The sequence below is a fragment of the Xenopus tropicalis genome, chromosome 1 (genome assembly GCF_000004195.4).
Source record: "Xenopus tropicalis strain Nigerian chromosome 1, UCB_Xtro_10.0, whole genome shotgun sequence".
Classification (NCBI taxonomy): Eukaryota; Metazoa; Chordata; class Amphibia; order Anura; family Pipidae; genus Xenopus; species Xenopus tropicalis.
This window is the reverse complement of record NC_030677.2, coordinates 5,874,902-5,898,103: the sequence shown is the minus strand read 5'-3', so window position 1 is coordinate 5,898,103 and position 23,202 is coordinate 5,874,902. Positions and strand designations below refer to the sequence as shown.

Sequence of the window (23,202 nt, the reverse complement as noted above, 5' to 3'; positions counted from 1 at the left end):
TTTCAAATAGTGATGTAACTAAAAAGTATGAAAAAACACAAGAATGAGTAAAAAACCTTTGTGTTTTTGGGACTTTTTAATGCACATAGTTTGGCAGTTTTTTTAGTAAATGGCAGACATTCATCAAAATGAGTTTATTCGAATTTTAAACGAAATATTTGAGAAAAGTTATAGAGTTTTATTAAATATTATTACGCAAACTGTTTGGTTACAAAAATACCATTAGGATTTAACAATTTATTTTTAATGCTGAGCATGAGGGACATGGGTGGGATTGTGTTTGACAGCCTAAAGCAATCGAACGCAAATTGAAGTATTTACCACGATTTGAGTTCCTCTTGTTGAAAAAATTGTGAACATGACTATTTTCCAATTTGAAACTTCTGAAACTTAAATATTCAAGATTTAAATTCAAAAACTCAGACATTAAAAATTTGCAGCTAATAGCATGTTCATAAAGGAGGGCTCAGGAGTAGTGATGAGCGAATCTGTAACGTTACCCTTTGCCATAAAATTCGCGAAACGGCAAGAAAATTTGTGAAACAGCTAAAAATTCACAAAACACATTTGTCGCGTGATTTTTTTTTTGTCGCCCGCATCTTTTTTTTGTCACCCTCTGGTATTTTTTGTCGCAACCGCACCCGTTTTGGTGCGCCCACACCCATTTTGACTCGACCACACCCATTTTGACGCTTGACAAAAAAAATCTGCTCAATAATTTTTTTCGCGCACATTTTCACAGAAGTTTCACAAAACAATTCACCAATGGTGAAATGTGGAAATTCGCTGCAAATCCATGTGGGCAACAAAAAAATTGTGCAACAAATACGTTTTGCAAATGTTTCGCGAATTTTCTTGCCATTTCGCAAATTTAATGGCGAAGCGGACAGATTCGCTACTCAGTAGCCGTGCCATAAACCCATCATTTGGATAAAACTTGGACCTAAAGTAACAGACATAGGGTTCTGTGATCACCTTCAAGACAAAATAGTCTGTTATTTACCTGGTGCCTGTAACGGAGCCCCTTTGTGTTCCTTTCAGCCATTTGCTTGCTAAGAAAAGACTGCAGCCCAAGAGACATCATAAGAACAGCAAGAGATACACTGGGAGAGTGATAAGTGTTATTAAATTCTGCAAGATCTGTGAGTCGTTCCTCTCCGGAGCAGTTGAGATGCTGAACTGGATAAAGATGATGATAAAAGCTATTTCTCTTATGGTTACTCGGCATACAGATATAAAACATGAAAATATTTTTAAGCAATATGTCCTCTGGGTATTTTGAAGGACGTCTGCCTGCTGCAAACTGCCTAAATCTGTGTATGGACATGGGGTATGTGAAATGCTGGGAAAATACCAAACTGCCATGGAACACTTTGCCATAATATTCCAGAACATGGCTGAAAGATTCCCACATGGAGGTCAGAACGAGGGTTTTTCGACTAAGTCTGTCTGTTAGAGTGAGTAAGTTTGCTGAGATGCCTGCCAATGCTTTCCCACAAAGGATAATGATGTTGGCTGAGTATTTATCCATCATTTTCTCATACAACCCAGGTTTCCTAGTTTGATTCTGACTTATCTCAAGGATCTTCACGGTAAACTCAACACATATCCCATAAGTAGAGAGATATCTGGTCAGCAGTTCGTGCTCCTTCTCCCCTTTATCATCATTAGATGTAATAATTCCAACCCAGTTCCAACCAAAATGCTTCAGTAACTTGCATAAAGCAAAATACTGATGGTGGTGACTCTGTACTGTCCGGAAGAAGGAAGGGAAGGTGCCTCTGTCACTGAGTGATGGCTCCCCAGCACCGTAACTGATCTGTAAGTAGAAAAGAAGGTTTAATAGGCGGCATCTACACTATAAATGTTTTATCTATACATAGGGGTACATTCATGAAAGCACAAGTTTGAATCCCGAATGGGGTAAATTTGGACTGGATACGATAATTTCTTAAGATTGCAAATATCACGAATATGCTTACGAAAGAATCGTATTAGTCATGAAAATATTATATTATTTGCCAAAAATCATTAATAGTAACCTAAGCATTGTGTAATTTACCTGGGAATACCCATACAGAGTCAGTATCTGGGCTATGGGCACGGTAGTCTTGGAGCCGAGATCCCCAATAAACCCAGCAATGTTTCTCTTTCCCACACAGGAGTAATTGGGAACCGGCTCCCTGGTACCAGATAATATCTGTAATACGCTCCTCACAGCCTTCTGCTCATTCCCACAGGAGTCGTATATATGGTACCCCAGGGTCAGGTTGGGTAATAGAAATGGGTTATTGTTTATTTCTTCTATTGCAAAGATAAAATCCATAAAAGATCTGTAATTCCTGAGATCTATTCTGGGGAATAAACATAATAAGGATAAAAGTGTTCATTGACCCAGTAGATTAAATGCTAAATCAGGTGCCATTTAAGTACTGTAAATAATTCCTACCTATTGTCAAGAAGCAAATTTCCGTAATTTGGATCTCCATAACCTAAGTTCTGCCCCAATAGGGCTGTTCTGCCCCCAATAAGGGGTAATTATATCTTAGTTGGGATCAAGTACAGGTACTGTTTTATTATTACAGAGAAAAGGGAATCATTTAACCATGAAATAAACCCAATAGGGCTGTTCTGCCCCCAATAAGGGGTAATTATATCTTAGTTGGGATCAAGTACAGGTACTGTTTTATTATTACAGAGAAAAGGGAATCATTTAACCATTAAATAAACCCAATAGGGCTGTTCTGCCCCAATAAGGGGTAATTATATCTTAGTTGGGATCAAGTACAGGTACTGTTTTATTATTACAGAGAAAAGGGAATCATTTAACCATTAAATAAACCCAATAGGGCTGTTCTGCCCCAATAAGGGGTAATTATATCTTAGTTGGGATCAAGTACAGGTACTGTTTTATTATTACAGAGAAAAGGGAATCATTTAACCATGAAATAAACCCAATAGGGCTGTTCTGCCCCCAATAAGGGGTAATTATATCTTAGTTGGGATCAAGTACAGGTACTGTTTTATTATTACAGAGAAAAGGGAATCATTTGTTAAAATTAGAATTATTTGCTTATAATGGAGTCTATTGGAGATGGCCTTCCCATAATTCAGAACTTTCTGCATAATGGGTTTCCTGGTAACAGATCCCATACCTTTATAATCAACAGGGTACATCATTAATAAAGTATAACATCTTTCCGTTCAGGGTAAACCAACAGGCTTAAATTAAAAAAAAATGCTGTCTGTGCTTTGTCTTTTGTGTTCTTTTGAATGTTTAATATATATAAATAAAGCCATAAATGCCAGTGAGGGTCTTCAGTATTAAACCATGTAAACTTATTAATTAAGCACCCACAAAGCAATTTTGTTAAGGTGTCTATTATAACCCAATGTGTGGAAGGTTGAACTCTTTTATATTAATACATTGCAGCCCCCATAGCAGCCCCACCAGAAGTAGATACACCTCTAGTTAAACCCTAATATAGAGTGTTCATTTGTAATTAATCATATTTACAGAAAGCATGCCAGCAGGTTGATCCTCAAATGTCTCACACCATAGAGACTCAGAGACAGCACCCCTCCGATCATGATGTCTCCTTCCTGTATATATTCATATTCCTCAACTGCTTTAATCATCTCCAGGCGACAGGCAGTACTGATGGAGGCTTGGCCAGATCTACAGGGTCCCTCACACATAATTATAATATAGATCAGCAGTTTGATGGGAATATATGTAGCCATTCCTCCCAGCATTGTACCCTTTGGACAATACCCCCAATACACGACAGAAGGTTGGGTCACATCCCCAGCAGCAGTCAGTAGCAGTCGTACAGCAGATCCCGGATCCCCCTGCATGTGTAGAACAGAGTAAGGGGCCCGGCTCATCCAACCCTCATTTTATAGAGAGCAGAGAGAGGATTTGCCCCAGTAACAGTCAGTGGCACAGAGAGACACAGGGGCCCCAGGGTTGGGCTGTGTGTGTAGAACAGAGTAAGGGGCCCGGCTCATCCAACCCTCATTTTATAGAGAGCAGAGAGAGGATTTGCCCCAGTAACAGTCAGTGGCACAGAGAGACACAGGGGCCCCAGGGTTGGGCTGTGTGTGTAGAACAGAGTAAGGGGCCCGGCTCATCCAACCCTCATTTTATAGAGAGCAGAGAGAGGATTTGCCCCAGTAACAGTCAGTGGCACAGAGAGACACAGGGGCCCCAGGGTTGGGCTGTGTGTGTAGAACAGAGTAAGGGGCCCGGCTCATCCAACCCTCATTTTATAGAGAGCAGAGAGAGGATTTGCCCCAGTAACAGTCAGTGGCACAGAGAGACACAGGGGCCCCAGGGTTGGGCTGTGTGTGTAGAACAGAGTAAGGGGCCCGGCTCATCCAACCCTCATTTTATAGAGAGCAGAGAGAGGATTTGCCCCAGTAACAGTCAGTGGCACAGAGAGACACAGGGGCCCCAGGGTTGGGCTGTGTGTGTAGAACAGAGTAAGGGGCCCGGCTCATCCAACCCTCATTTTATAGAGAGCAGAGAGAGGATTTGCTCAGTAGAATGAATATAGGCACAGCCACCGGGGGGAACTCCCATCTATTCTGGAAATTTTGCTCATAATTTCACTATTTCTGTTTGGCACAATGACTACTATTAAAATAATATTCTAAGCTACTGCCTATTCATGTACTACCTATATACTATAAGAATTGATGTGCACATCAATCAATATAATATAAGCATAGAAAGTCAGTAGATGAGATATTATTATATGTTTTAACATTGGTACTACTGTAGGATATTTATTAATTGCTGTTGAAAATAAGTCAATGGTCTGTCCAAATAAGTCCTAGATAAAAGCAATTAAATAATTTCTTCTTTAAACAACAAAGAGTGCACCATTAATATTTTTACTTGACTTTGCATTTTGTCTCACACATTTTCTATTGTGTTTTGCCTTGTCTTTGTCTTTGCACTCTAGCACCATCTAGAGGCAGGATTTAACACTCAAAAGTGTTGTCTGGACATGGCGAGGCAAACTGTGAAAACTTGCGGCATAAATAAATTTAGTAGATATTTCCCTTTTCACATCTTGCTTGAGACTCCATGTTGTGAAGTTCTGAGTGCTCTCTTACCAATAACTTGAAAGTAGCAAGTTCTAACTGTATCTCTACTGATGTAGATATATGGACATTCGTGTGGCAAAGTGCCTGATAAAGACACTGTCCATACAGACATGAGGTAACTCTGGGAGTTTTAGGGGATGTCCCAGTTGCATGCCTAGTAGTGTAGTGTTTTGTTTATGCATCAGTGTCAGGGTTACCAGGTTGATAGGGACTGGTGCTGCACAAGTTAACTGACTGACCAGTTTGACACTTTGTTGCTGAGCCTATTAACATGGATAAAGGACTTACATATACTTTAGTCAGCATATCAGCCCACAACATAGGTTTTTTTAAACCCTCAGCTGACCCAGGCTAATTGCCAGATCAAATTGGTTTGCAGTGAGAGATAATGTTCCTGTGAAGCACTTGCCAAGTATAGATTTAGTATTCCTATTAGTGTATGACCTGGTGTGTTTTCTGTGTGTTGCCGGTACCATACTAGTGTGCTTGCCTTCTTAGTTCTGACCAAGCCCATACAACAACTCTGCTATCTATTCCCTCTGTACCACGCTGTTCCAACGTACTCGTAGCTAAAGATGCAGCCAAGTTCCTTTACCATGTTGTTGCGTTGTCTCTTCCTGTTAACATAGGTGAAAAAAATACCAAAATTCACCACCAGGTGGAACATGGTCTATGACATTTTCTATTGTGTTTTGCTGGCAAGTCTTTGCACTCTAGCACCATCTAGAGGAAGGATGTAACACTCAAAAAATGGTGTTTGGACATGGTGAGACAGTGATCCCCAACCAGTGGCTCCTGGGTATCATGTTGCTCACCAACCCCTTGGATGTTGCTCTCAGTGGCCTCAAAGCAGGTCCTCATTTTTGAATTTCTGGTAAGGAGGAAAGTTTTGGTTGCATAAAAACCAAATATAATGCCAAACAGAGCCTTCTGTAAGCTGCCAGTCCCCATAGGGGCTATTAAGTAGCCAATTATAGCTCTTATTTGCATCCCCATGAACTTTTTCCATGCTTGTGTTGCTCCCCAACACTTTTTCCATTTGAATGTGGCTCATAGGTATAAAAGGTTGGGGATCCCCATGGTAAGACTACATCTGAACGTAATGGCTGCATCTGTACCTCTCTGCTCATTACTGAGTGCAAGTCTGTTTCTTCATGTTCCTGCTACACTGAGTAAGAGTGCTGTGGTTACAAGCGGGTCTCGGCTGCTACTTTCAGTTAACCCCGCCCACCATCCTGAACGCTCCTTCTCTTCCTTCCTGCTCTTTAGAGTAGATATCTGTGCATACGCTAGGGAGAAGGAACGAGGAGGAACTTACCCTGTTACATTGCTTATAGTGCCTGGAAGCCTAGTAACTTGGAGTATCTTTAAGGTGTTTGCTGTTAGTGAAAGGTATTCCTATTCTCTTCTTCTACCAGCCTTGTGGGTTTTCATCTTGTGGATAAATGGAGACAATTTTTAGGTAATTTGTACTGCAATCTGTTAATCTCACGACAGGGTTGACAACCCAACATCATCTGTTAATCTCTTGCTGACAAATGGCTCCCTATACTGGGTGTGTAAGTCCCATTCAAATCAGCAACAAATTTCAACCCTCCATCAACAAATCTAGGGGGTTATCGGTGCCTCTACTCTGTTTAAGGAACCCTAAAACAAGTTCAACATTGAAAGTACCTGAATAACTAAGAAGTCACATTTATCCTGGCTGAACAAGGTACAGATGCACTCAGCAAGTTTTCACATTTTGTCTGCCATGTCCAGACACCATTTTTGAATGTTAATTCCTACCTCTAGATGGTGCTAGAGTGCAACAGCTTTCCAGCAAAACACAATAGAAAATTTTGGTATTTTGGTATTTTTGTTACCCTGTGTTAATTGTAAAAGACATAAGGCAACAACATTGTATAGGAACTTGGCTGCTTCTGTATGTCTGTGGTACATGGTCACATGGCTCTTTGTGTAAGAAGGTTTTCTAGGTATGGTACTCCTGTGGTCTGCCTTTGTTTTCTGGATTACACATTATACCATTGAGAGGGGTTCACCTCCTGATGGACAGCCACACCTAGATACACCGATTCAAGTACACGTTAGCCATTTGACCCAATAAAGCTTTAGTCTGATGGATTAGCAGCCCTTCTGACATTTACTGGAATATCCATATGGCCAGTAAAGTCCTACGGTCAACTCTATTGAGGGGGTTCATATTGTGTAGGGTGGCTGACTTTCTTTATATGTATATTAGTTCCTGTATGCAAAATTAAGATGGATGGGCTTTTGGTGTCTGGTTCTGAGCATCTGCCCAGGTGTTACAGGCTGCCTGGCTTATGTACTTGCTGTTTCAGCATCACTTATTATGCTGGTATACTGTACCTTTTATTTCAAGGTTGCTTTGTTCTGCCATTAAGCGAGGGTTTAGTTTTTTTGTGAGTTGGTCCCTAAGCTTAAGTGGCAGCTAAAAGGTGACTGAGCATAAAGGGGGCCTCTCCACTCCTAGATCTCAATGGTGTTCATATTTAATGGAAATCCACCTTTGCATTCTGATTGAAATACATGATTTAAAAATAATATTGGCTAGAAAAAAAGGTTGAAGCTCTACAGAATGTGTCAGCTATATACAGTCAATGCTAATAATAACAACAATATTTGCAAGGATCCTTGCAGACATAACTCTATACTAATATTATTTTTAAACATTATTCCTCCCAAACATAACTGATTTTATGTTTCTTTCAGGCCTAAATAAAATTATGAAGCATTTTGGTAGGAATATACACACCAGAAGTCCAGCATTTGAGGCCAGTATGGCAAATATCTCCACACACACAGTGTTTTTGCCTTTGGTGCTCAGATAGGCCGGGATCATTGTGATCCAAACACTGCAGAAGAGCAGCATGCTGAAAGTGATGTACTTGGCCTCATTAAAACTGTCCGGTAAGCTCCGAGCTAAAAATGCTAAAACAAAACTAACAGCTGCCAGAAGCCCCATATACCCAATAACTGAGTAAAAGCCAATAGCTGAGCCCTCATTGCACTGAATGATGATGGTTCCAGGGGAAGTGTGAATGTCCAGTTCCTGAAAGGGAGGAGAAATGGCCAACCAAGTCATGCAGATGATTATTTGAATGGATGAGCAGAACAAGACTACAGAATTGGACAGTTTGACTCCCAGCCATTTTCTCCATGAGCTCCCTGGCTTGGTGGCTTTGAAAGCAACACAAACCATGATAGTCTTGGCCAGGAGAGAAGAGACAGCTATGGAGAAGGTGATTCCAAAAGTGATGATGCGCAGCATGCAGGTTATATCCACAGGGCGACCGAGGAACAGAAACACACTGAGGAAGCTCAGCTTGATGGAGACAAGGAGGAGGAAGCTCAGGCTCCGGTTGTTGGCTCTCACTATGGGGGTGTCCTGATAACTAATAAAAACTGCTAATACCAGTACAGTTATAAGAAAAAATATAAATGAGAACATTGCATAAAGAACTGAAATCACATCTTTGGAATATGACAAAAATTCTATCCTTTTTGGTCTGCACCATTTCTTTTTCTTAGTGGGCCATTCCATGTCTGGGCATCTGATGCATTTTTCACTGTCTACAAGAATTAAAAAATGGAATTATTGGAGCAAAGACATCATGGCATTTAAGATATGACATTTATCTATACGTGTTTTAATCTACCACCTAATTTCTTCATTCTCTCTGGTACAAGGTCTGCATCTATAGATGCAACTTAATAGCTGCTGCCATTGGGCAAACCCAACACTCTTGGAGAGAAAATACAATTAGGGACTAGAATATCCAAGCAGGGGCATGATGGGGCATTCATACAAAAATATTATTGGATGAAGATCTTTAAATAAACCATAACATTATCTACTCATTAAAGACTGAAAAGAAATAACACTAGGGAACATGGGTGCCATTCGACATGCTGGACTGTAATGTGACCTTAATTATATATTATCCAACAAAAGTTTACAAGTAAATAAAAGAGAATTCTCCACTTCCTGCAAAGCTACGGGTATTGTGTGCAGGAACTCAAATTCTTAGATCTGATGAATACACAAACCTGGCTCAGATCAAGAGAACATTAGCAACAAGGAGAACTGATGTTTAGAATATAACTCATTCTTAAATATGTAATATCCCAAAGTAAACTTAATAATGTCAAATGTCATCTTCATAGTCTCTCCGGTGTTGGTATTGGCCGACATTCAGTATTGCATCTGGTAGTGTAGTTCATCTCTCAAACAGTCAATAAACAGATTGCTCTACAATGGCACTAGATTTTGACTATAAGGTCAGGATGGCTTATGATCATTCCATCAGCAGGTGAAATCTGATCTCAGACAACTAAGACAGCAATTAAGAACAGGAGAAAACCCCTGGAATTTGAGGATCAGGCCCAGCATGGTAATCATAAAAAATGATCCAGGAGAAAGACATGATGTTACCATATCTAACAAAACTACCCCCCCCCAATATATTTGTTCAAAAAACAAATTGCAACAAGTTCCTAGTTTCTGACCTATTACAATAACCTATAGGCAGCTAAAGACATAACTGGATGGTGCAGCTTCCGCAGAAGCTATCCTCCCCAATGGCACAGAGATACTTGCTTACTGTCCCATTCCTGTAGATCCTTTTGAATAGGTTTAAATAAAGAATTTATATATTGTATGATGTACATTTGACTCACTGTTTGGTGAAAGTTTAAGGCCTTAATATGTTAAATATTAGTTTTTAAGAGTAAAGAGAAAAGATTAATTAGGGGCAAAGTTGGGGTGCAGTGCCATCCATGTTTAAAAAAGAAAACTCCCATGAAATTCTATCAAATTCTCTTCAGTTGACAGTAAAGCTAAGGAAATGCTGTTCTTCTGGCAATGAGTTATAAGGCTATGGAGTCTTAAATATACTTATAAAAATCCTATAGGAATAAATAAATAGTGGGTGAGTCTTCTGGGGTGATCTTTAATTTCACGCTTTGATAAATCTGACCCTCAAAGTATCATTGAATGCTTCTCTTTTAGGGATGAAGCCTACTTGTTTCGGGTGGATAAAGTTTGATATTTTACAGTTTAGGCAATAAGATAGCACTTTTGAGTATTTTGTATTATCACTCAATAGTTAGATTGCCCAGTAACTTTTCTAATAGATTTTTCTCCTTCCTGTGGTTACATGGGATGTTGGCAAAGTGTGGGAGGGGGACTAATGCCAATCTCTTATAGTAAAGGATGGTAAAGGCATCTGGAACTGGGGCTTTACTGGATGGGGATGATATCTGGGCTGCTGCAATCTCTTTTCCATCATGATAAATGCTTTTAATCAGTCACAATAATCGATAGATATTTGGGATTTAGGTAATGTTCGTAGATATGATTATTGATGGGATAATTTTTTTTCATTAATCAGGGTGGTCTGTTGTAAATTATATATGTTTTTATAAAATGCTCTGAAATTCATAGGTAGAGATGGGTGAAAAAATTCACCAGGCATGGATCTCGGGCAAACTTCATCTGCGTTCCGTCATCTGCAGATTTTTTCCATGAAACGCCTGACAAAATTCGCTGCAGAAAAAATCGAAGCATGTCCAAAAATTGTTGCCTGCTTCAAAAGAATAGCCACGAATAGCAACTGGTGGCAAAAGAATTTTCACAAGCGTCAAAGAGAATTTTTTGACGTGCAAATTTTTTCCTATTTTGCAAAATGGGACAGATTGGCTCATCACTATTCATAGGCTATTTTGTTTCAGAAGTAATCTCTCCATTCAAATATCTAGAGTATGGATATTTTTGGTAGAAGATGGTTTTGTCCGTATAACTAGTTAATAATTTCTTGATTAATTTTCTGATGGAGGCGACCTGTAGTAGAACCTCAGGAGTCTGGGAATGCTTGCTTGCTTGTGTTGTTTAAGGAGTTTGATTGATGAGAGCAAACTGCTGTATTTCCCCTCATTCAGCCACTTTAATCAATTCTCCTCTTATCACACCCTTGTGCTTCCCAAACTGCTTGTGGTGCCATCTACCAGGGATTCATTGAGTTCCCAATAACACAGGCCAATTTTCAAGTTATGGAAACTGATTTGAGAAAAAATCTGAGCGTGATCAGACCTAGATATCTATCCAGTGATGGCTTTGGTGATTATCAGGAGATGTGGGTAGGATATGAGGAATGTACATTTCAGTAGAATGAGTAACCTTTTGTTTCAGAACTAAGAATTCTCCAAACATCTATAAGATGGTGGGCAGTTAAGAGAGTTCTCAGCTATGAGAGGTATCTGGAAGAGGCTTGATTTTTTAGTGGTGCAATCAAGACTAGGTTCCATAATGAAGTTAGGGTGTCCTCCTAAAAATAAGATGTATTCGGAAAATTGGTCAAGAGATTGATTCATTTAAAAGTCTGTTATGAGCCACATTTTGAAGGTTAAACTATACAAAATGTAGTATAGCCATCTATTTTTGGATTTGGACGAACCCCCAAATCCTTTGTAAAATAAACAAACTGGATTAGATCCCTAATTAGCACATGCTAAATAGGTTTTGGAAGGGTTAAATGATGAAAAATGTTCAACTTCCTTTTTTATGTGACAAAAAGTCACATGGTTTTTAGGATTCGGTTCGGCCAGGAGTGTGGATTTGGCTGATCCTGAATCCTGCCGAAAAAGGCCAAATCTTGGACAAATCCCGAACTGAATCCTGGACTCGGTGCATCCCTACCATCTATTTGTCCTTTAATCACATTGCAGTGGCCAATAGCTTTGCCACATTAGTGCCACCTAGATCACTATATTTATTCTGAAGAAAGCTTTACTGTACCTGAGTAAAGAGTCCTAGAAGCTTTGTTTGTTTAAGATAGCAGCTGCCATTTTAGTTCGGTCTCAGTAGCTTCCTGCTTGCAGTCTAGCCCTTATAGCTCAGATCACACATTCCTAAGGGTGTCTCTGCCATCTTGTCTTGGCACTGGCGTACCTCGGTGTCCTTTGCATGGCATATTATTTAAGTTAAAATTGTTCTTGACTTTTTTTATCAGGATCGGGGAAGTTTAAGTAGCTGGCTTATTTGGCAAAGCTTTTCCACAAGACTGCCATTTTTCCACTGAAAATTGTTAAGCAGCTTTGAGCAGCCAAAAGTGCTACCCCAAGGGGAACAATTTTGTTAAATGAGGATAAAAAAGGTTAAAAAATATTTTTTTACTATAGGAAATTCTGTTAACTTTAACTTTCTGTTTACTCTTTTTGAGTAACGTTTCACTCAGGACAAAATGCTGTATAAAAATTATGAATAAACTCATATTGATTATTATGGGCCCATTTACTAAGGTTTTCTAAGAAAAGTTTTTTTCAATGTTTCGTTTTTTTCAAGATTTATGTATGTGTTTTGTTTTTTTCTCAAAAAATGCTAGATGTTTTTTTAAAAAACCAACATTTGAGATTTAGAAAACTTTATGTGACTTTTTTTTGATTGACAAAACCACCCCAGGTTTAAGCTGAATAGAGTCCTATGGAGGAATAGAATAGTCAATGACAGCCTGTCCTTGACATGTTTTTCAAGGGGAAGGGACATTTTTCAAGGGGAATTTCATACACTTTCAAGGAGAAGTTAATCCCATCATTGTTTTCTATTTCACACACTTTCAAGGGGAAGATAACCCCATCATTGTTTTCTATTTCACCCACTTTCAATGGGGAGTTAATCCCATCATTGTTTTCTATTTCACACATTTTCAAGGGGAAGTTAATCCCATCATTGTTTTCTATTTCACACATTTTCAAGGGGAAGATAATCCCATCATTGTTTTCTGTTTCACCCAGTTTCAAGTGACACCTAAACACACTATTGTGAGTGCCAGTGCTCCTAAAAGGGCTGCTGGAGCACTTCCTGTGGATTTATGAAAATGAAGGGCCATTTAAGTTTCATGAATTTCTCACAATTTTTGGGCAATAAACTCAATATTTTCAGTTGACCCTTCCAACATTATTGTTACATTTAATAAATGCAAGAACAAATACCAATTCAAAAAATTCTATTTTTAGTAAATCTGCCCCTTTTTGTTCATTTTTTGCCAACCATACTAGAAAAGAGAAGAAAAGTACTATTTGTCATACCAGTTATATTGGAAATTTCTCCCTCTGAACATGGGACACAATGATAGCAGCAAGCAGGGGCTCCTTCCCTTGGGGCCCTCCTGTAACCAGGAAGACATCTTTCTGTACACTGAGCTCTTGGGATCTATAAATAAGAAAGAAAATATTGAAAGCTTTGGGCAGTTATGTGAAAATATGTGGTAGGTTGCAGTAGAATAGACCTAAATATCAAAGCCAGAAAGGTTTTTCCGCCATTTACGAACGTTCAGATCCAAAAATTTTGTGACTGAGAAAAGAATTTTCGTGACATTTCCAAAATCAGAAATTATCACGATTACTCCAAATTTGTTCCAATCATGATTTTAACCACCCAAAATTTGTGGTTTCAGGAATGGTCACAAGTCTGCACAACATAAATCCATGTGAGGTACAAAATATCACAGCTATGAATGAAGTTTATCACCAGGCTTGGATTTGTGGTGAAATTCCTTTTTTCATCACCTGCGAAATTAAAAAAAAAAACTGCGGCAAAATTTCACCACAATAAAAACCCAAGAAAAAATGGGAAACAAATCTGCAAAAAATGCTCACTAATGTCAGTGATTTTGGCACGAGAAAAAAAAATGACCACTGGCTTTAACACATCTGGCGTGAGAAAAAAAACTCCTGTTGACTTCAATGTAAATATTTGTTGTTTTATTACTTTTTTGGTGGTTTTGCAAATTTTTCATCTAATCTATTCTATAAAAATTGCACTCTATCTGAGTCAGTTTTACGAGCCTTAATAAATATCTTTTCTACATGCTCTACTGGCTGATCCCCCTGCATTCTGAATTCCCCCACAGCTAGGTTAGGAAGGGTCTTGTATCTGAGTCATTGTATGGCTGTCCACATAGGTGCTCATATACCCACATTTAGGTGCTATTAGTTAAGCATGGGTGGGTATGTGTAGATATAAGTATATATTGTTTGCGGTATGAGTTTATTGTACCTTACCTCTTTTTATAGATGAATACATTGACTGAATGTCACAATAAGACAATCCCAAACCTAGAGGAGTAACTGGGTTCTAGTCTCGATGTGTCCTTCCACCTATAACAGTAACCTTCATCCTTGGGTCTGGTGCACAACTACTCAGGTGTTCCCTTGCCTCAGTATTCAATTGCTTAACCTGTCTCTTAACCTGGTCTGTTCGACAATTATTATAATTATAATAATTATTATAATATGGATTCTCCCACAGTGATTTAGTAACAGAAGTTGTAGTAACTGGTACTTACCTGACTATTGTTGGTCTTCCATTTTATTAATTCTGTATGAAGACTCTCATCTGATGGAGCCCAAGGTGTAAACTTGCCAACGTAGGCCACAATAATATGACTTTCCATATCCAGAAGGCAATTATAGATCACGTACTGAGGGACAAATTCTCCATTGTTAGTATAAGAAATTTGGGCCCCTGTGATTTCATGGGGAAGATTTTCAAGGTAATGATGTAACTGTTAAGTAAAAGATGCAAGAGGCAAAACATCAGTAATTGCTAAGAGCCATATTGATTTTATTTTCCCAGTGAGGATGAGTATGAAGCTGGCCTTTTGCAGAATTTTTTAATTACTCTAACCTAACTCATTCTAACCTATTTTTTGCTAACATATCTCATTCTAACCTAACTCATTCTAACCAAACTCATTCTAACCCAACTCTTTCTAACCCAACTCTTTCTTACCCAACAACTCATTTTAACCTAACTCGTTATAACCTAACTTTTACTCACCTTAGTCATTCTAACCTAACTCATTCTAACCCAACTCTTTCTAACCGAACTCATTATAACCTAACTCATTCTAACCCAACAACTCATTCTAACCCAACTCTTTCTAACCAAACTCATTCTAACTTAACTCATTCTAACTCAACTTATTCTAACCTATCTCATTCTAACCTAATTCATTCTAACTCAACAACTCATTCTAACCTTACTCATTCTAACCTTACTCATTCTAACCTAACTAATTCTAACTTAACTCATTCTAACCCAACTCTTTCTAACCTAACTCATTCTAACCTAACTTATTCTAACCAAACTCATTCTAACTTAACTCATTCTAAGTCAACGTATTCTAATCTAACTCATTCTAACCTTACTCATTATAACCTAACTCATTCTAACCCAACTCTTTCTAACCTAACTCATTATAACCTAACTTATTCTAACCTAAGTCATTCTAACCTAACATATTCTAACCTAACTCATTCTACCCTAACTTTTTCTAACCTAACTCATTCTACCCTGACTTTTTCTAACCTAACTCATTCTAACCCAACTCATTCTAACCTAACTCATTCTAACCTAACACATTCTAACCTAACTCATTCTAATCCAACAACTCATTCTAACCCAACTCATTCTAACCTAACTCATTCTAACTCAACAACTCATTCTAACCTAACTAATTCTAACCTAAGTTATTCTAACCTAACTCATTCTAACCTAACTTATTCTAACCAAACTCATTCTAACCTAACTCATTATAACCTAACTCATTATAACCCAACTCTTTCTTACCTAACTCATTCTAACTTAACTCATTCTAACCCAATGTATTCTAACCTAATTCATTCCAACTCAACAACTCATTCTAACCTTACTCATTCTAACCTAACTTATTCTAACCAAACTCATTCTAATTTAGCTCTTTCTAAGTCAACATATTCTAACCTAACTTATTCTAACCTAACTCATTCTAACCTAACTCATTCTAACTCAACAACTCATTCTAACCCAACTCATTCTAGCCTAACTCATTATAACCTAACTCATTTTACCCAACTCTTTCTAACCTAACTCATTCTAACCTAACTTATTCTAACCTAACTCATTCTAACCCAACTCTTTCTAACCTAACTCATTCTAACCTAACTCATTCTAACCTAACTTATTCTAACCAACTCTTTCTAACCTAACTCATTCTAACCTAACTTATTCTAACCTAACTTATTCTAACCTAACTCATTCTAACTTAACTCTTTCTAAGTCAACATATTCTAACCTAACTCATTCTAACTCAACAACTAATTCTAACCCAACTCATTCTAGCCTAACTCATTATAACCTAACTCATTTTACCCAACTCTTTCTAACCTAACTCATTCTAACCTAACTTATTCTAACCTAACTTATTCTAACCTAACTCATTCTAACCCAACTCTTTCTAACCTAACTCATTATAACCTAACTCATTCTAACCTTAGTCATTCTAACCCAACAACTCATTCTAACCCAACTCATTCTAACCTAACTTATTCTAACCAAACTCATTATAACCTAACTCATTCAAACCCAACTCTTTCTAACCTAACTCATTCTAACTTAACTCATTCTAATCCAACTTATTCTAACCTAACTCATTCTAACCTAACTCATTCCAACTCAACTACTCATTCTAACCTAACTCATTCTAACTCAACAACTCATTCTAACCCAACTCATTCTAACCTAACTCATTATAACCTAACTCATTCTAACCCAACTCTTTCTAACCTAACGCATTATAACCTAACTTATTCTAACCTAACTTATTCTAACCTAACTTATTCTTACCTAACTTTTTCTAGCCTAACTCATTATAACCTAACTTTTTCTAACCTAACTCATTATAACCTTAGTCATTCTAACCCAACAACTCATTCTAACCCAACTCATTCTAACCTAACTTATTCTAACCAAACTCATTATAACCTAACTCTTTCAAACCCAACTCTTTCTAACCTAACTCATTCTAACTTAACTCATTCTAACCCAACTTATTCTAACCTAACTCATTCTAACCTAGTTTATTCTAACCTAACTCATTCTAACCCAACTCATTCTAACCCAACTCATTCTAACCTAACTAAATATATAAGTATTCAGTTGGAGTGTATCAGGCAAAGAATAAGACATTTATCAGAAAATTTTGAGTTGGCATTTGGTTCCCTGTTAATAAGCTCTCAAAGTGGCTCATTTATGAACCAATCAAGTCTTTTCTCTAATCAAATTTTTAGCGCTAAAAGTCGCTGACAAAAGAAGTCACAATTTTTTCAACATTTACTATGCCTGTGAATGGTTAAAAATCTGAATCTGACAAGTCACGAAGTAAAACTTGCCAAATTTATGTAAAATCAATGGAAGACATCCCTCTACTTTCCTGGAAGATCCTTCTTTTGTCTCAAAACAATGTATAAAGCTCAAAACACTTAGATTATTTTGCAGCTTTTTTTTCACACTGACTTTTCCTATAGGATTTTTTTTAGTAAATTTTAAACATTCAAGGAAATGAGTTTAGTTGAGTTGAGAAAATTAAAAATTAGAGAAATTATAGAGTTTTAGTAAATCTGCCGCTAAGAGTTACAATGATCAGTTGTATCACTAGAAAGTCATTTTGGATTTGATGGATGAAGAAGTACTGCATGTTGATACTATACAACACATAAAAGACATAGGTTGGTTACCTGGAATCTGTACTCTATTTCACCTTTAAGAGCTTGTTTCCTGTGTGAGATGTAAATATCCTGAATTGCACGAGACATCATATAAACTGCAAGAAGAACTTGGGGAGAATAAAACTTGTTGTCAAACTGGCGAAGATCTGAGATGCGTTCCCATCCTGTGCAGTTGTGAAGTTTGCGGTTGTGAATTTGTTCAAACAAATAATTTTTCATTTGGTCTTTTGACAAACATGAATGATATCGTATCCCAATATTGTCAAGTAGTTTGTCTTCTGGGTATTTTAAAGGGTAGATATTCTCTAGAAAAAGTCTTCTTTCAGGACTATCAATAGAAGAAGAGAAATGTTGGAGCAACCCTAAGCAACCAAGAAATAATGTTGGTGCATGATCCAGAATGTGACTGTTGGCGGCTACCGTATAGGAAACAATTATCGTCTTTTCACTGAAAGCATCTGACAGATAACTCAGCCCCGCTATCATATGCACCGACGCTGTTCCACAGAAGATAATCACATCAGTTGAGGATTTTTGAATGATTTCCTTATAAGGCTTATAATTGACATCAGTGTTGTAATTATGTATCTTTATATGGAACTCAACACATATCCCATTGCTGGAGAGGTGATCTGACAGCAGCTGAAAGTCTTCGCTGTTATCGCTGAATCTAAGGATTCCAATCCAAATCCAGCCAAAATATTTCAGTAATTTACTTAAAGCAAAATAATGACTGTTATCACATTCTACCGTTCTGAAAAAGTACGGGAAGGCAACTTTGTCACTCAGCAAATCACCTGTAGCTCCATAACTGATCTGTGTATAGAGAGAAGACCCAAGTTATACATCTTTCCTGAACCAATACTACTTGCACATATTACATATTGTTCCTTGCCAAAAGTATCCCTCTAATTACAGCCTGCCTTTTTCCAGGTCCATGCCTACAAAGACACACCAAATGGAAGGTTGTACACTTTTAGGTCTAGAAGGTCTAGGAGGTGAGGTAGGTCACTTTAGAAGTGAGAGATAGCCAGGTTATCCAGAAAGAACAGTCTGTTGTCCAGAGGATGAGTAAGTATTTGGGTTAAGGACCCCAGGTGATTGTGCTCCAGTTAGGGATTGGATCACTCAGGAGTAGGTTGGTGGAAACATACTGGAGCTGTAGTAAGTAGGACTGTATGCTTGGCACGACAGAGAAGTAAGGGGAAAGCTTTATTGGAAGAGGAGGCCCCTCAATGGCTAATGAAAATCTACTAATGCATTTCCACCTGACACTTGCATTGGAGGCTTTTGGAGAAGAAACACTATGTATGTGAAAGGATTCTCTGTAGAAGTGCTTATTTGTGTACCTAATATACTTCCAATGCTCCTGACTGGTACCTGCTACACCTGTAAGAATCTGTTCAATAAAGTCTGCCTCAGTTCATTGCACCACCTGTGTAATGCCTACTTCTTACAGCCAAGGCCTACCCAATACCCCTTCCTGTGATGGGAGTCTACCAAATATAAGTAGCACTTTTACATACTAAATATATTTTATTGATTTGTTTGCAGGAATGCTGCTGCCTTGAGTCAAGTTGAGAAACTCACCTCAGATGGCAGTGCCCGGCAAGTTACCAGGGGTGGAAAAAACATACTGCTGGTAACATAAGGAGCTGTATAAATCAGAATTTCAGTTCTTCTAGTGCAGAGAGCGCTATTCCATTCACTGCACTAGCAATGAGTCCCCATTAACCCTCTACAATGCAAAAACATTAAGCGGGTGGTGGCATCAACTTGGCCACCTTGGGGCCTCAAGTTCCCATGAGTCAACACTGTTTGTTTATTGCAGTTGCTTTAATGAAAGATACCTCTGTAACCTATGGTATGTAGCCACATATCACCAACACGCACACCTTTATCCTGAAAATACAACATTTGCAAGTTCATAATATCAGATGTGCAATTAATGTTTTATTCTATAAAATCATGAAGCTTGTTAAGCATTTTCCAAACCTGTTGAGTCCCCACTTGCCCTGTAGCCTCAACTTCTAAGGATGGTGAATCTCATTTGCTGCTCCATGATTTGCAACAACCCCTATCGAAACCTTCTCGGCAACTGCCCAGAGCCCACTGAGCATGAGGGTATCACTGACACTCTGAGTAAAATCCAAAATGGTGGCCACCAGTGCTCAACTTTGAAGGCCCAAATCATTCTTGTTATATAGACTTTAAAACTTTAGGCTTATGCAGTAAGTTCAGTAAATAAAATAAAGCATTTTTAGCCAAATTTTTGGGGTTTAGTTTAAGAAGCCCTTTATTATACGCAAACCCGTATTTCTATTGTTTTATTATTTTTATACTTACTTGTGCATAACCAAGCAGGCTCAGAATCTGGGCTATGGGCACAGTTGTATCTGAGGCGAGATCCCCAATAAAACCAGCAATGTTTCTCTTTCCCACACAGGAGTAATTGGGAACCGGCTCCCTGGTACCAGATAATATTTGGAACACACTCTTCACAGCCTTCCGGGGGTCCCCACAGGAGTCGTATATATGGTACCCCAGGGTCAGGTTGGGGAGCAACGATGCATCCTTGTTGTTTTTCTCAATAGCAAAAATAAAATCCACAAATTGTCTGTAATACTGGAGGAGAGTACTGAGGAAATAATTCATTGGTTTAAAATCGGATTTTTGGGGGACTGCTGTACACGGACATGCACGTATATGATATAAATATACGATTACTAAAGGTAACATATAATAAAGGGTGAGGCATGCTGGGAGCTGTAGTCCAGCAACATCAGGGCTGTATTGTTAAAGCAATATTGCACAATAAAACTTTCCCAGCTCTCTAGGGCCCGCATTGGCAGCATTGGCAGCATTGAAATGCAAAAGAATCCTCCAATGAGAATCCCAGCTGATGTGAGTAAATCCGGCTCCCTGTTCTCTGTTCCTGCAATTGGAGTTGGGAGCAATAAGCACAGTTTCCCAGCACTGAACAAGTCTGTCCCTTTATCCCCATGTCTGATTCCTGTGCCATATAATGACGGGAAAATGCCATCATTATCTCTATATGTAAGGTACCAGCAAGGGGCCTGACACAGTGCTGGGAATCAGCATTCTCATTGGTCACTTATCTTGCATTTATAATGAGGTTTTTTACCATTAGAATTCTCCTTGTTGTTAAATTTTTCTGACCAATTCTATAGAAAAACTGGGCGACACTGTGAGACAACATTGCAGTTGGGCCTATAGACCTTTTATTTGTGAAGCAAAATGGCTTTACCCCCATGGAGCTGTAAAAGTTGTGCTTCTGTTGGTAATTTTTGATGTTAAACTTTGCACTTCTCCAGGGCAAGAAGGTAAATATGTACATACTTCTCATATATCTGCCATTACTGCCATTATTGTTTAAATAGTTGAAAGGGAGAAGGAAGGATGGATCTTGGCATGGTTTTTTTGTTCCTTTAGAAGCACAGAACAGGGGCATTACCCCAAAGCACATTGTGACATACAGGAGCATTACCCAGAGCACATTGTGACATCCAGGGGAATTAAAGTGGAAAAAAAGAAGATGGGATTGGGAAATTGCCAGGCAGGCACATCGGTGTATCAGAGCCTGTGCCTACACTTACTCTAGGTTTTTGAATTTCAACCATTGTGTAGGTGAATCTTCTGGAACTAAACATCTACTGAAGCCCCTGTGGATTCCCAAGTGCAGGCAGACAAAAAACTGAAAACTCTTTCTATTTAAACATATTCCATATTAATGGACCCACACAATGGCAGTTTTAATTTCTCATTAAGTGAAGCTGGGATGTATAGTTATAATCGGTGACATCTTAAGGAACAGAGTCCTGCTTTGTTTGACATCCCTCTGTTGGTGAAAGAGAAGGACAAACTGCCATACTCGTCCTTCATTTATTGCTCAACCAACATTTTGAAATATAAAGTGAGATCCCATCATATTATTATATGTAATAAGTGGAGCACTTGGTTCCAAAATATTTCTGGGTCCCTAGTCCAAGAGTAAAGAACCACTTCACTAAACTCTTGTGTGTCAGGTTCCCCCCTGCACAATGTGGATTTCTAGATTTCATGCCTAGTCTGTACAGATCAGAAGCTTCTGGCCAAGATGGAGTCAGTGCTAGAATTGCTACAATTGTTGCATCCCACTAAAGATCTGGTTTTATTAGAACATTGGCAAGAGAGTGAATACAGCACAAACATGTGGTTTTGGGATTTCACTTTTACAAATTATGACACTGGCTTCAGTTGTGCTGAGGAACCACAAAGCTGCACATACAAACAGATCCCCATTAGGGTGCAAAGGGGTGTTGCAAACACTAAAGGCACTTTTCCTACTCATCTCTCTTTGTTACTGTGTTGCCCTAAAAATGTGACACTTACCTTCCACACATCACCATGTTGTCCTCGTCATCAAATGGAACTGCGAAAGAGTTTACAGTCAGTATTCCTCCAATAATAACATCACCTTCTTGAATATATTCATATTCCTCATAGGCCTCAAGGATATTCAGGCGACAGGCAGGATCTACAAACACAAAGGCAAATATACAGAGTATGACAGTCAGTCCTACCAGGTATTTCAGCTTCAGTAAGAACAAGGATTCAGCCATCATGGCATTGGTTTCCTGGGCATAAGCTCCTAGGATTAGAGGCCACCACAGTCCAAAGAGGAACACAGGGTTGGGCTGCGTGTGTAGAACAGAGGGACCGGCTCATCCAACTGTCATTTTATAGAGAGCAGAGAGAGGATTTGCTCAGTAGAATGAATATAGGCACCGGCACCTGGGGGAGCTTTGGTCTATTCTGAAAATATTGCCTTTTTTGTTTGGTTCCATAGCTAGCATCAAATATAAAAATATCATTTGAGTATCGGCATGTTAGAATCAGTAAGAGCTATATTAATTTGGGCTGCTGTAAGCAACTAGAGGCATCACCATGCTTCGACTGGACTGTAAGACTAGACTAACTGTAGGCACCTGGTGGCAATGTCTAAGGGGAACATGTACTAGAACTCTATCATTTCTAGTGACTCTATCATTTCTAGTGATGGGGGAAACCATTCGGCAGGCAAGGATTTGCGGCACATTTTTGCGTTTCACCATTGGCAAATTTTTTTGTGAAGCATTTTCTCCATTCCACAAATTTTTCACCATTTTTTTTTTTTAAAGATTTGCACATTTTTTCTCAAGGCGGAATGGGACAGGTTCACTCATCAATAATCATTTCTCATTATTTAAAATGTCAAACTAAACTCATTTCTTTGAATGTCTGAATTTTTCGAGTTATCTCTCCAAAACATTAGGGGTTTTGTATGATTTTTTTCTAAAAAATTGGCTAAAATGTATCTGACATAACCTTTTACTTACAAAGTCAAATCACCCTACATTTGAATGCCAGGGGTCTACTAACCCGTATATACTGTACCTAAACTGTACAGACCCCAAATTCATCTGCAGCAAACAAAGAATCCTGACAGGGTATTATGTGTGGTAAGACCCCCAAAGTCAC

The 23,202-nt window shown here is 38.5% G+C and overlaps 1 protein-coding gene across 1 annotated transcript; it reads right to left on the bottom strand.

Annotated features, from left to right (window-relative positions):
• Window positions 1-7,801: 7,801 nt before the first annotated feature.
• LOC105946414 (vomeronasal type-2 receptor 26) lies at window positions 7,802-22,304 on the bottom strand. Its single transcript, XM_031895183.1, has 6 exons — window positions 22,075-22,304; window positions 20,029-20,320; window positions 17,692-18,498; window positions 14,481-14,699; window positions 13,222-13,345; window positions 7,802-8,709 (listed from the first exon to the last, which is right to left on the bottom strand). Exons 1-6 carry the CDS (start codon window positions 22,302-22,304, stop codon window positions 7,802-7,804), a joined length of 2,580 nt encoding a protein of 859 aa, XP_031751043.1.
• Window positions 22,305-23,202: the final 898 nt, after the last annotated feature.